The 18,216-nt window shown below is 39.0% G+C and overlaps 1 protein-coding gene across 1 annotated transcript in view; it reads right to left on the bottom strand.

The window, feature by feature from the left end:
• The window catches only part of LOC124556534, a 487,563-nt gene that overhangs the window by 100,865 nt on the left and 368,482 nt on the right, over positions 1-18,216 (bottom strand). The window contains exon 12 of the mRNA XM_047130488.1: positions 13,060-13,154. Within this exon, the coding sequence (XP_046986444.1) occupies positions 13,060-13,154 (95 nt within the window). The remainder of the gene's footprint in view (positions 1-13,059; positions 13,155-18,216) is intronic.

Raw genomic sequence — 18,216 nt, 5'->3', positions numbered from 1 at the left:
TAGGAATATACTACAACTCCCTACAGATTGGTCCCATAGGGATATCATTAGGCCAAGATTAGATTAATTACAGCATGCACAGAGACATATAAACAATCATTCTTCCTGCACCTTGTATGTGAATGGAAAAATCCCTACTTACTGGTACAGTGGGATGTACCCTCTGCCATGCACTTCATAGTGGTTATATGTAGAAGATAATGTGTGGTATGGACTCAGTAGGAAGATTATATTGATGTCGTTATCTGTGGCTACTTCTAACAATCTGACATTGTTCATATGCAAATCATGGACATTCAAGATAAGAAGATTTTTCCTGAATGCCCTCTAGGAATGAAATCATTTAGTAATGAATTCATGAACAAGACTGTATTAATAAAGGTTGACTCAGGCCTAATTTTGTTAACTGCCCTGGAGGTGCTTCCCATTGAAATCTGGGTTAGCTGTACATGCCCTTCATTATTCAAAAAGGAGTAAAATTGGCATTCTGCATTACATCAAGCCAAAATAGTAACTGTCTTGCCTTTCTCATATGATGTTATAACTTTAATATCTTTGTTACCCTTATGAGCAATTACTTGTCCAGCAAAAGTTTTTACCTTGAGTCCAGTTTCATCAGCATTCTACACATGGGTCAAAAGTTCAAAGTCATCAGATACTTCTTTCCTGTTCATGCCTTCCGTTCTTGGTAGAGAATAACCTTCACTTTTCTTTATACAGAGCTCAGAATTTATTCTTAAAAAGGAACTTAGCCATAGTTTTACCACTATTTTCCCATCTTTGTTAAATGTACGCACATCAAAAAAAGTTTTGTATCACCTCGGTTCCGAGAGTTCTGGAACCTGTACAGAAAATTGGAATAGAGATCAACATAAACATCATTTCTGCCCTTTTTATTGCTCGTGAAGACCACACATTGCATGTTGTACCACTATACAGTGAGAGGTGGTGGTCCAAATTTCTGTACACACCAGTATCTCTAATACTCAGTAGTAGGTCCTCTTGCATTGATGCATTCCTGTATTCCTTGTGGCATACTATCCACAAGTTCACCAAGGCACTGTTGGTCCAGATTGTCCCACTCCTCAACGGCTATTCAGTGTAGATCCCTCAGAGTGGTTGGTGGGTCACATTGTCCATAAACAGCCCTTTTCAATCTACTCCAGGCTTGTTCGACAGGGTTCATGTCTAGAGAGAACGTGCTGGCCACTCTAGTTGAGCAATGTCATTATCCTGAAGGAAGTCATTCACAAGATGTGCATGATGGGGGTGCGAATTGTCATCCATGAAGACAAATGCTTTGCCAATATGCTGCTGATATGGTTGCAATATCAATCAGAGGATGGAATTCACATATCGTACAGCCATTACAGTGCCGTCCATGACCACCAGCGGCGTAAATTGTCCCCACATAAGGCCACCCCAAAACAGCAGGGAATCTCCACCATGCTGCACTTGCTGGACAGTGTCTAAGGCGTTCAGCCTGACCGAGTTGCCTCCAAACATGTCTCTGACGATTGTCTGGTTGAAGGCATATGCGACACTCATCAATGACGAGAATGTGATGCCAGTCCTGAGTGGTCCATTTGGCATGTTGTTGTGCCCATCTGTACCATGCTGCATGGTGCCATGGTCGCAAAGATGGACCTCGCCATGGATGTCGGGAGTGAAGTTGTGCACCATGCAGCCTATTGCACACAGTTTGAGTCATGACATGACGTCCTGTGGCTCCACAAAAAGCATTATTCAACGTGGTGGTGTTGCTGTCAGGGTTCCTCTGAGTCGTAATCCATAGGTATCGGTCACCCACTGCAGTAATAGCCCTTGGCCGGCCTGAGCGAGGCATGTCATCAACAGTTGTAGTCTCTCTGTATCTCCTCCATGTCTGAACAACATCGCTTTCGTGCACGCCGAGACAGCTGGACACTTCCCTTGTTGAGAGACCTTCCTGGCACAAAGTAACAATGTGGACATGATCGAACCGCAGTATTGACTGTCTAGGCATGGTTGAACTATAGACAACATGAGCCTTTTACCTCCTTCCTGGTGGAATGACTGGAACTTATCAGCTGTCAGACCCCCTCTGTCTAATGGGGGTTGCTCATGCATCGTTGTTTACATCTTTGGGAGGGTTTAGTGGCATCTCTGAACAGTCAAAGGAACCGTGTCTGTGATACAACATACACAGTCAACGTCTATCTTCAGGAGTTCTGGGAACCGGGGTGATGCAAAACTTTCTTTGATGTGTGTAGTTTTTAAATCGAGTATGTCCACTATATTTTAGGCTATCTTTCTAACATCTCTTCTTCATGGAGCAAATACTACAGCCTGGAGCTCAAGAATATGTTTTACCACTACTTTCGGCGTGAATTCCTGATTATTATAGAAGTCTGAGATGTTCTTTAGAGAAATTATTGTTTTTTATTCTAGTCATTACAGTTTTCTCAGAAATATTGAACTTCTTGCTTGCTGCCTGCAAAGAAATAGTTTTATTCAATACAGCATTGGTCACATTTCTCAAATCTTCACTGCAAGAGGCTTGATTTGTTATCCAATTATTGATATTTGGCATGATGTGTTTAACTTGCAAGCACAATACACATGACGTAGACATACTATACTACCCTGTAAGAATGAAATTGCAGCATAGTAAGTTGATACCCCATGAACCATGGACCTTGCCGTTGGTGGGAAGGCTTGCATGCCTCAGCGATACAGATGGCTGTACCGTAGGTGCAACCACAACGGAGGAGTATCTATTGAGAGGCCAGACAAACATGTGGTTCCTGAAGAGGGGCAGCAGACTTTTCAGTAGTTGCAGGGGCAACAGTATGGATGATTGACTGATCTGGCCTTGTAACACTAACCAAAACGGCCTTGATGTGCTGGTACTGCGAAAGCCTGAAAGCAAGGGGAAACTACAGCTGTAATTTTTCCTGAGGGCATGCAGCTTTACTGTATGGTTAAATGATGATGGCGTCCTCTTGGGTAAAATATTCTGGAGGTAAAATAGTCCCCCATTCGGATCTCCAGGCGGGGACTACTCAAGAGGACGTTGTTATCAGGAGAAAGAAAACTGGCGTTCTACGGATCGGAGCATGAAATGTCAGATCCCTTAATCGGGCAGGTAGGTTAGAAAATTTAAAAAGGGAAATGGATAGATTAAAGTTAGATATAGTGGGAATTAGTGAAGTTTGGTGGTAGGAGGAACAAGACTTTTGGTCAGGTGAATACAGGGTTATAAATACAAAATCAAATAGGGGTAATGCAGGAGTGGGTTTAATAATGAATAAAAAAATAGGAGTTCGGGTAAGCTACTACAAACAGCATAGTGAACGGATTATTGTGACCAAGATAGACACGAAGCCCACACCTACTACAGTAGTACAAGTTTATATGCCAACTAGCTCTGCAGATGATGAAGAAATTGATGAAATGTATGATGAGATAAAAGAAATTATTCAGGTAGTGAAGAGAGACGAAAATTTAATAGTCATGGTTAAGTGGAATTCGAGAGTAGGAAAAGGGAGAGAAGGAAACATAGTAGGTGAATATGGATTGGGGGTAAGAAATGAAAGAGGAAGCTGTCTGGTAGAATTTTGCACAGAGCATAACTTAATCATAGCTAACACTTGGTTCAAGAATCATAAAAAAAGGTTGTACACATGGAAGAATCCTGGGGATACTAGAAGGTATCAGATTGATTATATAATGGTAAGACAGAGATTTAGGAACCAGGTCTTAAATTGTAAGACATTTCCAGGGGCAGATTTGGACTCTGACCACAATCGATTGGTTATGAACTGTAGATTAAAACTGAAAAAACTGCGAAAAGGTGGGAATTTAAGGAGATGGGACCTGGATAAACTGACTAAACCAGAGGTTGTACAGAGTTTCAGGGAGAGCATAAGGGAACAATTGTCACGAATGGGGGAAAGAAATACAGTAGAAGAAGAATGGGTAGCTTTGAGGGATGACGTAGTGAAGGCAGCAGAGGATCAAGTAGGTAAAAAGACGAGGGCTAGTAGAAATCCTTGGGTAACAGAAGAAATATTAAATTTCATTGATGAAAGGAGAAAATATAAAAATGCATTAAATGAAGCAGGCAAAAAGGAATACAAACATCACAAAAATGAGATCAACAGGAAGTGCAAATTGGCTAAGAAAGGATGGCTAGAGGACAAATGTAAGGCTGTAGAGACTTATCTCACTAGGGGTAAGATAGATACTGCCTACAGGAAAATTAAAGAGACCTTTGGAGAAAAGAGAACCACTTGTATCAATATCAAGAGCTCAGATGGAAACCCAGTTCTAAGCAAGGAAGGGAAAGCAGAAAGGTGGAAGGAGTATATAGAGGGTCTATACAAGGGTGATGTACTTGAGGACAATATTATGGAAATGGAAGAGGATGCAGATGAAGATGAAATGTGAGATACGATACTGCGTGAAGAGTTTGACAGAGCACTGAAAGACCTGAGTCGAAACAAGGCCCCAGGAGTGGACAACATTCCATTAGAACTACTGACAGCCTGAGGAGAGCCAGTCCTGACAAAACTCTACCATCTGGTGACCAAGATGCATGAGACAGGCGAAATACCCTCAGACTTCAAGAAGAATATAATAATTCCAATCCCAAAGAACGCAGGTGTTGACAGATGTGAAAATTACCAAACTATCAGTTTAATAAGTCACAGCTGCAAAATACTGACGTGAATTCTTTACATACGAATGAAAAAACTGGTAGAAGCCGATCTCAGGGAAGATCAGTTTGGATTCCGTAAAATATTGGAACACATGAGGCAATACTGACTCTATGACTTATCTTAGAAGAAAGATTAAGGAGAGGCAAACCTACATTTCTAGCATTTGTAGACTTAAAGAAAGCTTTTGACAATGTTGACTGAAATACTCTCTTTCAAATTCTAAAGGTGGCAGGGATAAAATACAGGGAGCAAAACACTATTTACAATTTGTACAGAAAGCAGATGGCAGTTATAAGAGTCGAGGGGCATGAAAGGGAAGCAGTGGATGGGAAGGGAGTGAGACAGGGTTGTAGCCTCTCCCCAATGTTATTCAATCTGTATATTGAGCAAGCAGTAAAGGAAACAAAAGAAAAATTTGGAGTAGGTATTAAAATCCATGGAGAAGAAATAAAAACTTTGAGGTTCGCTAAAGACATTGTCATTCTATCAGAGACAGCAAAGGACTTGGAAGAGCAATTGAACAGAATGGACAGTGTCTTGAAAGGAGGATATAAGATGAACATTGACAAAAGCAAAACAAGAGTAATGGAATGTGGTCGAATTAAGTTCGGAGATGCTGAGGGAATTAGATTAGGAAATGAGACACTTAAAGTAGTAAAAGAGTTTTGCTACTTGTGGAGCAAAATAACTGATGATTGTCGAAGTAGAGAGGATATAAAATGTAGACTGGCAATGGGAAGGAAAGCGTTTCTGAAGAAGAGAAATTTGTTAACATCGAGTATAGATTTTAGTGTCAGGAAGTCATTTCTGAAAGTATTTTTATGGAGTGTAGCCATGTATGGAAGTGAAACATGGACGGTAAATAGTTTGGACAAGAAGAGAATAGAAGCTTTAGAAATGTGGTGCTACAGAAGAATGTTGAAGATTATATGGGTAGATCACATAGCTAATGAGGAGGTATTGAATAGAATTGGGGAGAAGAGGAGTCTGTGGCACAACTTGACAAGAAGAAGGGACCGGTTGGTAGGACATGTTCTGAGGCATCAAGGGATTGCAAATTTAGCATTGGAGGGCAGTGTGGAGAGTAAAAATCATAGAGGGAGACCAAGAGATGAATACACTAAGCAGATTCAGAAGGATGTAGGTTGCAGTAAGTACTGGGAGATGAAGCTTGCACAGGATAGAGTAGCATGGAAAGCTGCATCAAACCAGTCTCAGGACTGAAGACCACAACAACACAAATTGATACCTGTTTTAGGTTTGTGTCTCCTCTCCTACTGCCTTCATGTGTTAAGTGTCCTAAGGTGGTAGTGAAGAAGAAGCACCTTGACTTTCCAGTGTAAAAACATCTTACTAGCATTAAACACTCCACACGCCATTACCACTAATCTATCTATCACTTGCATCATTTGATTTTTTGTTAATTTCTTGGCATGCCCACTATATAACAATATTGCATTATGTTCATGTAATTTTAGACACTTACATCAGCCAGTCGGGGAGAATATTCCCTCTTGAAACTTGTGAATACGCTCACAGTTTCTACAGAATTTGCAGCACGTGTCTTCTACAGATACTAACTTGCTATTAACAGACTGCTGCTGCAACACACTGACAAGTATGAAAATGGAAAGTGCATCTTCTCTTCTACCTGCATCAACTCTACTAGCTTTACTCTGTCCCTGGATATAGGCAGTTTCTACAAATTCAACTCTAGTATGAAAGGATATCCTGTGGATATTTTAGGATAGTTAAGGCAACTCTATCACAATTTTGCGATGAGGAACAGAAAATCAAATTTTGTTGAAATGGGTATCAAAGTAAAGACTGATACTTGTCAGATGAGCACATGGAAAACATACTTTATATATGCTGAATTTAAAAAAGATTCCTTGTCTGTAATAGTTTTTAAGAAAGCAGAACAATATCAATGCCAACCTCAAGTAGGATAGGATTTTTGGGAAGTGCTAAGACAGAATTATCAAGGAAAATTTCCAGAAATACTGAATTGTCCTAACTATACCAGAGAGCTTGTATAACCAATAATGGAAGAAGATATCTAAAAACAAAGATGATGTAACTTACCAAACGAAAGCATTGGCATGTTGATAGACACACAAACAAACACAAACACACACACAAAATTCAAGCTTTCGCAACCAACGGTTGCTTCATCAGGAAAGAGGGGAGGAGAGGGAAAGATGAAAGGATGTGGGTTTTAAGGGAGAGGTTAAGGAGTCATTCCAAACCCAGGAGCGGAAAGACTTACCTTAGAGGGAAAAAAGGACCGGTATACACTCGCACACACACACACATATCCATCTACATATATACAGACACAAGCAGACGCTTGTAAAGGCAAAGAGTTTGGGCAGAGATATCAGTAGGTGAAAGGAACTGTTTGAGTATCGGAAATGGTGGATTTTGTAGCAGCAGTAGTGTTGAAAGTGGAAAAAAAAATTTTTGGTTATGGTTTGGAAGTGGGTTACGTATTATTGAGTATATATAGGCACGATAAAATTGTATAGTAGATTACGGTAAAAAGGGGAAGGTGAATACAAAGTGAAACTACCAAACTCTTTACCTTTACAAATGTCTGCTTGTGTCTGTATATGTGCGGATGGATATGTGTGTGTGTGCGAGTGTCTACCTGTCCTTTTTTCCCCCTAAGGCAAGTCTTTCTGCTCCCGGGATTGGAATGACTCCTTACCCCCTCCCTTAAAACCCACATCCTTTCATCTTTCCCTCTCCTTCCCTCTTTCCTGATGAAGCAACTGTTGGTTGCGAAAGCTTGAATTTTGTGTGTGTGTGTTTGTGTTTGTTTGTGTGTCTATCAACATGCCAACGCTTTCATTTGGTAAGTTACATCATCTCTGTTTTTAGATACAATAATTGAAGAAGGATTTTTTTAGCATTTACATCAACTAGGACATGCTTTGCTGTATGCAAGTTTTGGAAAATTTTCTTTTTTATTTAATTATATGAACAGATGCCCTTCCTGTCATTGCAGTTCTCAGGTACCTAAGTGATGGAAGTCATGTGCATTATCCATCTGTGAATTGTATAAACATAGTTATGTGTGTGATATTATTTTAACTGTCCCTGAATCATATTTTCTGAGGCACAAATTGGGTAAACACACAAAATTTGCTGAAAGAAGTGCGGGAAACTGCCTAAAAGCCACACTCAGGGTCGCTGGTGCACCAGCTGCAATTGTTAATCTGCTTCACAGTTTTAATTCTAGCCTGGCTCCCTTTCTTGTCTCACAAGTCAGCACACTGCATGTTACACTATAAAAGCAGCTAATTGAAGAAAGGAATATAGGACTTAATGTCCCATTGATGACCAGATTATTTCAAAAGAATGATATGGTGTTTGAGAGAAATGCAACAGTCATGTACAGTCTGGAGTTGCTCATGATCCAAGGGGTAGAGTTTAATTTCTAAAATTAGAAACATATTCATAAAAAGGAGACAAATGGCAATATCAGTGTGAAGGAGGTTCAAGGCATGGTTGGTCTGTAATGAGTATGTTAATATAGCAACACAACAGCAATGGAATAATACATAAAGTAAAGGAAAGGCAAACACTCACTTACAGCTGACTGGTGTGTGCTGCACAGAAACATACAACAGACACAAAATTTACAGAAGCTTTCCAGCTATTGCTGTTTCTCTAGTAGCATTCACACACATAACTATAAAGACATTCAAATACTCACACACACCCTTGGTGAGACAATATATTTACAGTTACAGAGTGATACATTTAGAGGTCAGGTGATAGAAGGTACAGTGGCACGTCAGCCAGCTTAAGACCCAATCAACAATCCACTCCTTGGGTGACAGGCTAAGAGTGGTGCTAGGGGTGCCCTAGTGCAAGAGTTGTGTACAGTGGCTATTACAATTAGTAACAAAAACTGACACAGGTGAAGGTGTATGAGAGGAAAGGGAGAAAGAATGGGTGTCAAATGAGAAGTTGTTTGTGTGGAAAGATGTTCTTTAACCGGCCTTGACTGGTACTAAACAGGAAACAGTGCAGACATAAAAATCCATTGGACATGTTAATCAGGAAGCAATGATGAAAATTCGATTACATCCTTTGGAAGTAGTTTTCAGGCAGGACACAGTTGAATGGCCAAGCATTTGCCTTGACTCAGCAAAACATTATTCAGCAACCCTGGCATAATATAGGGCAGCAAGTGTGCAGTAACTGTTACAGAGTATATAGCATTTTCTGTTAAGTATTATTATATTCTTAAGGCAGGGAGAGAAGTTACAGATAAAGAAATTCAGATACGTTTTGTTGTAACCACGACCGTTCTGATCGCGGGGTGGCCATGAACCAAAGTGCGGCAGGACCAAATGGGAGCAGCCCACGAACAAACAAGGAAAAGGATGGACACACACAATGACAGGCGACCGAGCAAGACACCAAGAACAGCAACACGCAAGAAGCAACAGGGTCACAAGCAAAAACATCACGAAATCAACAACAACCACTCAGACATGAAAACAAGCAAAGTAAACACGATGTCTGTAAGCAAGATATTGAGAGACTCATGCGAATATGAGACTGCCTTGCTGAGAGAGAGGCAGGCACTTAAATACATGATAAGGTACATCACTATTGGCCACTGGGACCACGTGCTCCGCAGTGGTGCCCTCACATTATACGCTGGCCAGGAGCGCGTGCAGTCACGGCTTATGGCATGATGGCTGCAGAGACCTCTAGTGGTAATCGAGGCCCTTGCCATCTGGCACGGATTCAAAACCCACGGTGCTCACTACCAGACTTTTGAGGCTAGAGGAGACAGAAAGGTGATCAATCCATTGTATAATCCTTCTCTCTGAAATGAAAAATGGTGATGTTAGTTTAATCTTGGATGCTTATGGAATGAACAAACTTTTCCCCTGTAATGGAATAGGCACAATATCTGGAAGAATTTTTAAAAAAGTTCAAAGATGTTCAAATTTTTAGTGATAAGGGTATACAAGCAACCCAATGGTAAGTCCTGCTGCATTGCTGCATGAGTTACTTCTGAGAGCCAGCCGTGACAAAATTATTTCACTGTTGTGCAAGACACATGAGACAGGTGAAATACCTTCAGATTTCAGGAAGAATGTAATAATTTCAATTCCAAAAATGCAAAAGGCTGACAGGTGTGAATACTATCAAACTATCTGTTTAATAAGTCATGGTTACAAAATATTGACATAAATTATTCACAGAAGAACAGAAAAACTGGTAGAAGACAATCTTGGGAAACATCAGTTTTGGTTCTAGAGAAATGTAGAAACGTCCAAGGCAATACTAAGCCTTCAATTTACCCAACAAGATAGGGTGAAGAAAGGTAAATCTATGTTTAAAATATCTGTAGATTTAGATAAAGTGAATGACAATGTTAACTGTGCTATAATACTTGAAATTCTGTAAAGTAAAAGGGGTAAAATACAGGGAATGAAAAGTTATTTACAGCTTGTACAGAAACCAGACTGCAGTTATAAGACTTGAAGGACATAAGAGGGACACAGTAGATGGGAAGGGAGTGGGACAGGGTTGTGGATTACCTCTGATGTTATTCAATCTGTACATTGAGGAAGCAGTAAAGAAAACAAAGGAGAAATTTGGAAAGAGAAAGTACATGGAGAAGAAGTAAAAATTTCAATGTTTACTGATGACATCGTAATTCTGTCAGAGATGCCAAAGTACTTGGAAGAACAACTGAATGGAACAGCCAGAGATTATAAGATGAACATCAACAAAACTAAATTGGGGCAATGTAATGTAGTTGAATTAAATGAGGAAATGCTGAAGAAATTAGATTAGGAAACAAGAAACTAAAAGTAATAGATGAGTTTTGCTATTTGGGCAGTAAAATAACCAATGATTGCTGAAGTAGAGTGGGTATAAAATGCTGACTGGCAATAGCAAGGAAAGCATTTCTGAAAAAAGGGGAATTTCCAGGGCCATTGCCACCCGCATCCAATGGCACAACAATGCAAATTTCCTATTATACTTTTAATCATTAAACTGGGGATAGTCCTCATGTTTTGTTCTCAATTCCTTTAACATTAATTGAGGACAACAAATGCTTATTTTTTTATGTTTCTTATTTTTTGTCATCAATTTTTGGAACAGGAAGATTCTGCTGAACATTTTAAACTAGAACTCAATTGAATACACCAGATCAACCAAATCTGGCATCAATTACTTATTTAATTACAAGAAAATGGACTAATAAGGGTGTGGAACTATTTTCTGGTGTGACTTAATTTTCCCTTGAATTTAGAAATTATGATACACTGATTGGAGGCATACTAAAACATCAAATTAGGTCATCTGGATAACTGTGGTGTTATTTTGCTTCTGTTTCAATTGAAATAGTTTTAGAATGAGGAATAAATCTAATCTCTTTCAGCATTCGGCAACCTAGTTTGTGAATATGGGATCAATAACAGAACTAAAAACATCAACAGAACCATGAAATACAACTAACACTTGACAAATGATCTGCAGAGACAAAAACAAAAAGGAGCACTGAGGGAGGTATAGTATCACATCGCAAGATGATCACAAGTGAGTGCACGTGCCCTTCTCCAGCAATCAACAGAGATGAATCAATGTCATGTTTGTTTCCGTTTCATATTCAATGGCCACTGATTTAGTTTTAAATTAGGTACAGGACTGTGTTTACTTTCATAAAAGTAAGTAAAAACTCAGTATGTAACTGTTCTGTCTGACTTTGAAAACAATTCAATGTCTTAATTTTTCCACTTTTTCATTTTTTCTTCCCACTTGCTCAATTTTTTTTTCTGTTTGATCTGAAGTTAATTTTTGCCATCCTATACCACACCTAAAATTTTTCTGCCCTAGTTGGCCACCTAGTCTTGCCTAATGGTAGAAATGGCTCTGGGAATTTCTTAAAATCTAATGTCAATTTAAATGGTGGGAAGGTATTTGTCCAGAGCATAGCCTTGTACGTAAGTTAAACGTGGATGATATGCAATTCAGACAAGAAGAGAATAGAAGCTTTTTAAATATTATGGTATAGTAGAATGCTGAGTATTAAATGGGTAGATAAAATAACAAATTCCAAATAGAATTGGATTAAAAAGAAATGTATGGTACAGTTTAACTAAATGAAGAGATTGGTTGATAGGACATATCCTGAGGTATCATGGAATTGTCAATTTGCTTATGGAAGGAAGTATGGGAATAAAAATTGTAGAGGGAAACCAAGGCTTGAATACAGCATGCAGGCTCAACTGGATGTAGGTTGCGGTACTTACACAGAGATGAAGAGGCTTGCCCAACATACACTAGCATAGAGAGGTGCATCAACTCAGTTTTCAAACTGAAGACCACAACAACAGCATTGGAGAAGCAGCTGTCAGTATCAAGTTCTGCAGTATTGTCTGAATGTGTCTGTGTGTGAATTCATTCACATACTAGGCAAAAAAGTTCTAGGGAAAGAAGTTGTTGGAAAAGCAGTCTTTGTGCATGACATACTGATACTGATAGCAATGTCACCATGGGAGGAGCTTGTAGACACCCTAGAGGAAGTGCTAGAATTATGGTCAATGGAAAAAAGTCCAAAACCAGAAAGAAAGAATAGGCTAGACTTATGCAGGCACATTGTGTGTGATGATGGGTTTAAACCAAGTTAAAGAATGTCAGAAATTTCCTTGTTTTTAGATGCAAAAAGTAGCTGAGAGTATTTCTCAGTCAGTGTGAACTCTAGAGGGAGGCTGTGAAGGACCAGTTATTAAATAGCACTACCTACCTATGCTACTGAAAAACTAGTTTGTCTGGAAATGAAAAGAGTAACACAACAAGGCTTTTGAGGATATAAAACAATGGGCGGTGAAGTAATGAGATACTGCCATACTTGGTGCTATAGAGCACTTAAGAAATGGGGAAAACATTACACATTAATGAAGCAGGATACCCCAACCTTCCAGTGAAGCTTTATTAAATTTCATTATTACTTGCGTGATACATATATCTCTTCATAATGCCACAAATGCCTCACACAATGGCTGCTGTACCTATAGAAATGTGATTCATCAGATACCACCCACGCAGAGAAAATGTAGAGCCTGGTTTACTTAGCAAGAGACTGTGAGTAGTGGAGAACATGTATGTAGGCCATAAACCAGCTAAAATATGGTGTTTTAGCTTAATTTTTTGTCAGTCTTATCACAACATCTTGGACAATGATATTAACAATAAACACATAGTTTTCTCTAAACCAAATCAGAATAAAAGTCTCTAACATTAAATAAAATTATATTTTACATGTTAGAGTAAAATCTGCAATATGAAAATGAACATTAATTTATATACTTCATACCTTTCATGTACACAATATTTTCTGATGTGGGAGATGTCATTGCTTGCCCTGAATGGACCCGACATTCAACTTTCTGACTGCCATTGATTCTGTATCTGAAACATGTAATAGCTAATCAGAGGATGGGCTACACATTTGATATTACAATTTGAATTTCAAAATAAGGAAGCCTGAATGAATTCAAGTGAAAGATTGACAAAAAACAATGAATAACAAGATTATGTAACAATATATTCATTAAACTGCAAAAAAAAAAAAAAAAAAAAAAAAAAAAATACAAATGATGAACATTAGGTATGAGACAGTGAACCAGCCTCTAAATAAAATGGATGCTCACACAGGTTTACTTGTAATGTACCTTAGTTTATCCTTACTTAGATAGACCAAATAAATTCATATGCTCAACATTGACTTGTAAGTGAACCACGTGCAAAAATTATAAGACAGATGTGTCAATACCATCAAGTTGCATACATATTAAAATTCAGTACCAGAGGGTCTTCATGAGAAACTGTTACATGAATCTATTCATTTATTTACATACATTGTGCCATTCTGTTGGTGTATGTGAGATGTAAGAGTGTGGAAGGAAGTGCTATACAAAGTTTATAAATCCACAATAAAATGTCAAGCAAATATTGAGAACAGTCATGGTAATAACCATATCATTCATGTATGAGAATGTAATATGTTTTGTTAACTCCTAAGAGACCTGAAATGCCATCTTGATATAGCTGTATTTAGGTTTTTAGTTTACATCTGGCATATTATTTTTACCTTGTATTCTGTGTGCACTGCATAGATTTAAGCAAGAAGTACCTTCACAATACAGAATGAATCTTCTACCTCTACACCTATGTTTTACACTTACATTCAACAGTGTGCTGTTATAAAGCTGACTGAGAGATGACAACAGTGGACTGGGACTCTGAACCATACTCACATATTTTGCACCCAACTGTTTTACCGAATGACCTATATAGGCATGTCACACAACCTCTACCGGCCAATACACCTTATCTCATTTCCAAATTCAACAGAAACTCTGCTATTTTTCTTGATGATCTACCTCTCCTGGAAGCATCGATTGGTGAAGAATGACTTAGCCACAGAACTGGAATATTTTGCCTTATGGACTGGAAGCACACAATTTTAATCTATCAGGGAGTTTTGTAACAGTCTACACTCCACTGTGAAGTGAAAACTTCATCTGGAAAAAAGCTCTTCAATTGTGGTTAAATCATTCCCTACCATATCCTTTCCACCAGCAGTGCTAAGCAAGTTATGTGGGAATAAGGTGTTCTGAGGAATTTGGAAAGTAGGAGATGGATACTGTCAGCCTGAAGTTGTGTGACAGGTCATGAAATGTGGCTGGACAGCTCAGAAGCATGCCTGGATAGTTCAGTTGATGAGAAGCTGGGATCGGGTTTTGAGACCCAATCTGGAATGCAATTTTAACTTGTAAAAGAATTTTATATCTTTAATATATTTACATTTTGAGTAATATTGCCTTAAAAGAGCAGTGTGTGGTATACTCTTGTATTGGTGCTTTTCAATGCTATTCACAATCAACACTCCTTTACTCACATGAAAATTCGTGACATGGTCACTTACACAGATGACAGGTGTCATCCAAGAAGCAAGTGGTCTATTTGTATACTTTGAATGGCCTTAATGACTGATTTTATGATTTTTTATTAAATCTAAATATAATACATTTAATATTTGTACACAGTATAATATATTCTAACGTTTTAAACAGTTCGACCATTCGAAGAACAATATCTTCAGCTGAATTAGTGGCATTACATGGTCCCTCTAGTTGCTTACCGACGTACGGTTCTAAATTCAAAGTGTAAGCTGTTTTTACATCAACCAAAGCAAACACTTTTAACCCATACTTCACTGGTTTGCTAGGGATATATTGCATGAATGGAATGGACAGTTTCCTCTAAATCCCAAAAGCTGTTCATCAACAGTAAGATATTCACCAGGTGAAAAATATTTTTGGCAATTGTTCGTGAAAGGTTCAAGTACCTCTCTGATAGGAGCCAACTTGTCAGTCTCTCTGTGAACACCTCTATCAAGGATATTATCAAACCTAAGACATCTCAACAGAAACCTGAATTGGTTTTCACTTATGCATAAATAACATAATTCAAGTCCGTTTCCCTTTGAGTTATCCCACAATTTCGATATACTCTTCCTAGAACATCTCAAAGATCCACACAGATATAACAAACCAATAAAAGCTCTGATCTCTATCGCATCCCTTTCCCTAGAGAAGCTACCATGAACTTCACTGATGGATATATTAGTGCATGTTGTGATAATGCTTATTATGTTTTCATCCAAGAAAAAATTCAGAATTTCTATTTCTGTCTTTTTTATACGAGCTTGATTTTTTGGTAAAGGCAAATGCATAATAATATTACAAGATCTGCTTCTAACAATGGTAGGATATTTATTTTTCCTCCATTTAGTTATTTCACCTTTCGCTAAAAGAAATGCAACCTCTTGAGTTACTTCTTTCTGTGACTCATATTCATCATTCTCTGGTACTTCTTGTTCTGTTACTGAATCATGACCTCTTTCATGAACACAGTCCTCAGCCTCTGAGTCAGTGCTATCACTGTGAGCATCTTCATCACTCAGCTCATTGAACCATTCCAACCATACATTATGATCTCTACTAAACTCTGTCCGAGGTTTTTTTGCTTTTGACATTTCTTCCACAATCTAAAAATAAAGAGAATACTAGGTAACATGGAAGGTAACTGCAGTCAGTTTCAATAAGCCCAAATTTATGCACATGAAAGATTGATTGAATCTTGGAAAGCAATAAAGTAATACAGACTTACTTTGTTTCAGATTGTGGCAGCAGAGCTCACGCGGATGACTGGTGTCCTCCAGACTACAATAATGTTTCATAAACAATGTATCTTTCATAACTGAAAGCCAACAGTGAATGGAGCTAACTGCTGGAGAGTTAACAGAAAGGTACTGAAAATGGTGCGATCTCAATCCTGTCCTGTCAGACAAAATTGAGTGGGAAAGTCATGTGGATGACGAGTGTCACCTGCATGAGTGACAGAGGGTTAAAAAATGGTGCTACTGAAGTGCCTATCATGTTAGATCTTTTCTGATGTTGAGCTACTTCTGCCTAGACTTCTAAGAGTCTGCGAGTAAAGGGTAATAATAGGGACTGCTTTCACTTTCTTTGTAGATAAACTTCCCCAGATATTCTTAAAATATCTTCTTTTGTTTTAATGTGGCTCCATAATTTTGAAACTGAACTTTATGTGATTTCAATGCAAATCACACTGTGGCTGATCAAATTCTAAGGTAACACTGGCTTGTCTCATCACACATTCTGGCAAACAGTGCTGCTGCATTATTGTACAACTATTACTAAAAATAAGGTCAAAACTAGCACAGTCAACAAAAACTCCTGGAGATTCGGTAGTTTAAGAAACATCTGTCTTATTAGTTATGTGGGTAACTGCTATGTCTATGCTAAGGATCTTAGCTTCAAACTGTTCCTGGCACAACATTATCTCAGAATATGTTGCAATATAATGACTTATTCCCCAACTTCTTGCCCAAAGTATTTCCTTATTTTTATTCACTAGATTTCATGGACAAAGCAGTCCATTCGCAAATGAAAATAATAATATTCATGCTGTAGGAAAGTTCTTAGAGAATGTAATTCATTTAAGATTGAAGGAGACTGCTCACCAAAAAGCAGAAGTATTGAGTTGTCGAATGGCACACACAAAAGAAAGAAAACTTGCTAGCTTTTGGAGTTTCCACGTGGGAAAAATATATCTAAAAACAAAGATGATGTAACTTACCAAACGAAAGTGCTGGTAAGGTTGATAGACACACAACCAAACACAAACATACACACAAAATTCAAGCTTTCGCAACCCACGGTTGCTTTGTCAGGAAAGAGGGAAGGAGAGGGAAAGATGAAAGGATGTGGGTTTTTTTTATGTCTGCTTGTGTCTGTATATTTGTGGATGGATATGTGTGCGTGTGTACACCCGACCCTTCCCCCCCCCCCCCCCCCCCCCCAAGGCAAGTCCCCCCGCTACCGGGATTGGAATGGCTCCTTACCCAAAAACCCACATCCCTTCATCCCTCCCTCTCCCTCCCTCCCCCCTCGACGAAGCAACCGTGGGTCGCGAAAGCCTGAAATTTTGTGTGTGTGTTTTTTTATTGTGCCCATCTACCAGCGCTTCCCCATTTGGTAAGTCATGGAATCTATGTTTTCAATATATATATTTTGTTTGTGTGTCTATCAACCTGCCAGCACTTTCGTTTGGTAAGTCACATCATCTTTGTTTTTAGATATCTGACCGCCCATACATGGACACAGGCGTCTGTGTATGTGCGGTTGGATGTGGGTGTGTGTGCGAGTGTGTGCCTGTCCTTTTTTCCCCCTAGGGTGGGTCTTTCCACTCCCAGGATTGGAGTGAATCCTTACCCTCTCCCTTAAAACCCACATCCTTTCGTCTTTCCCTCTCCTTCCCTCTTTCCTGATGGGGCGGCCGTTGGTTGCGAGGGCTTGGATTTTGTGTGTGTGTTTGTGTTTGTTTGTGTGTCTATCGACCTGCCAGCGCTTTTGTTTGGTAAGTCACATCATCTTTGTTTTTATATATATATATATTAAAAACAAAGATTCCATGACTTACCAAACGGGAAAGCACTGGTAGATGGGCACAATAAAAAAACACACACACAAAATTTCAGGCTTTCGCGACCCACGGTTGCTTCGTCGGGGGGCAGGGAGGGAGAGGGAGGGATGAAGGGATGTGGGGTTTTGGGTAAGGAGTCATTCCAATCCCGGTAGTGGGGGGACTTGCCTTGTGAGGGGGGGGGGGGGGGGGGGAAGGGACGGGTGTACACTCGCACACGCACATGCACACATATCCATCCACACATATACAGACACAAGCAGACATATAAAAAAACCACATTCTTTCATCTTTCCCTCTCCTTCCCTCTTTCCTGACGAAGCAACCATATATATATATATATATACACACACACAAAGATGATGTGAATTACCAAACTAAAGCGCTGGCAGGTTGATAGACACACAAACAAACACAAACATACACACAAAATTCAAGCTTTCGCAACCAACGGTTG

The sequence above is a fragment of the Schistocerca americana genome, chromosome X, assembly GCF_021461395.2.
Source record: "Schistocerca americana isolate TAMUIC-IGC-003095 chromosome X, iqSchAmer2.1, whole genome shotgun sequence".
In the NCBI taxonomy this organism is placed as follows: Eukaryota; Metazoa; Arthropoda; class Insecta; order Orthoptera; family Acrididae; genus Schistocerca; species Schistocerca americana.
This window is presented reverse-complemented; position numbering and strand designations above follow the sequence as displayed.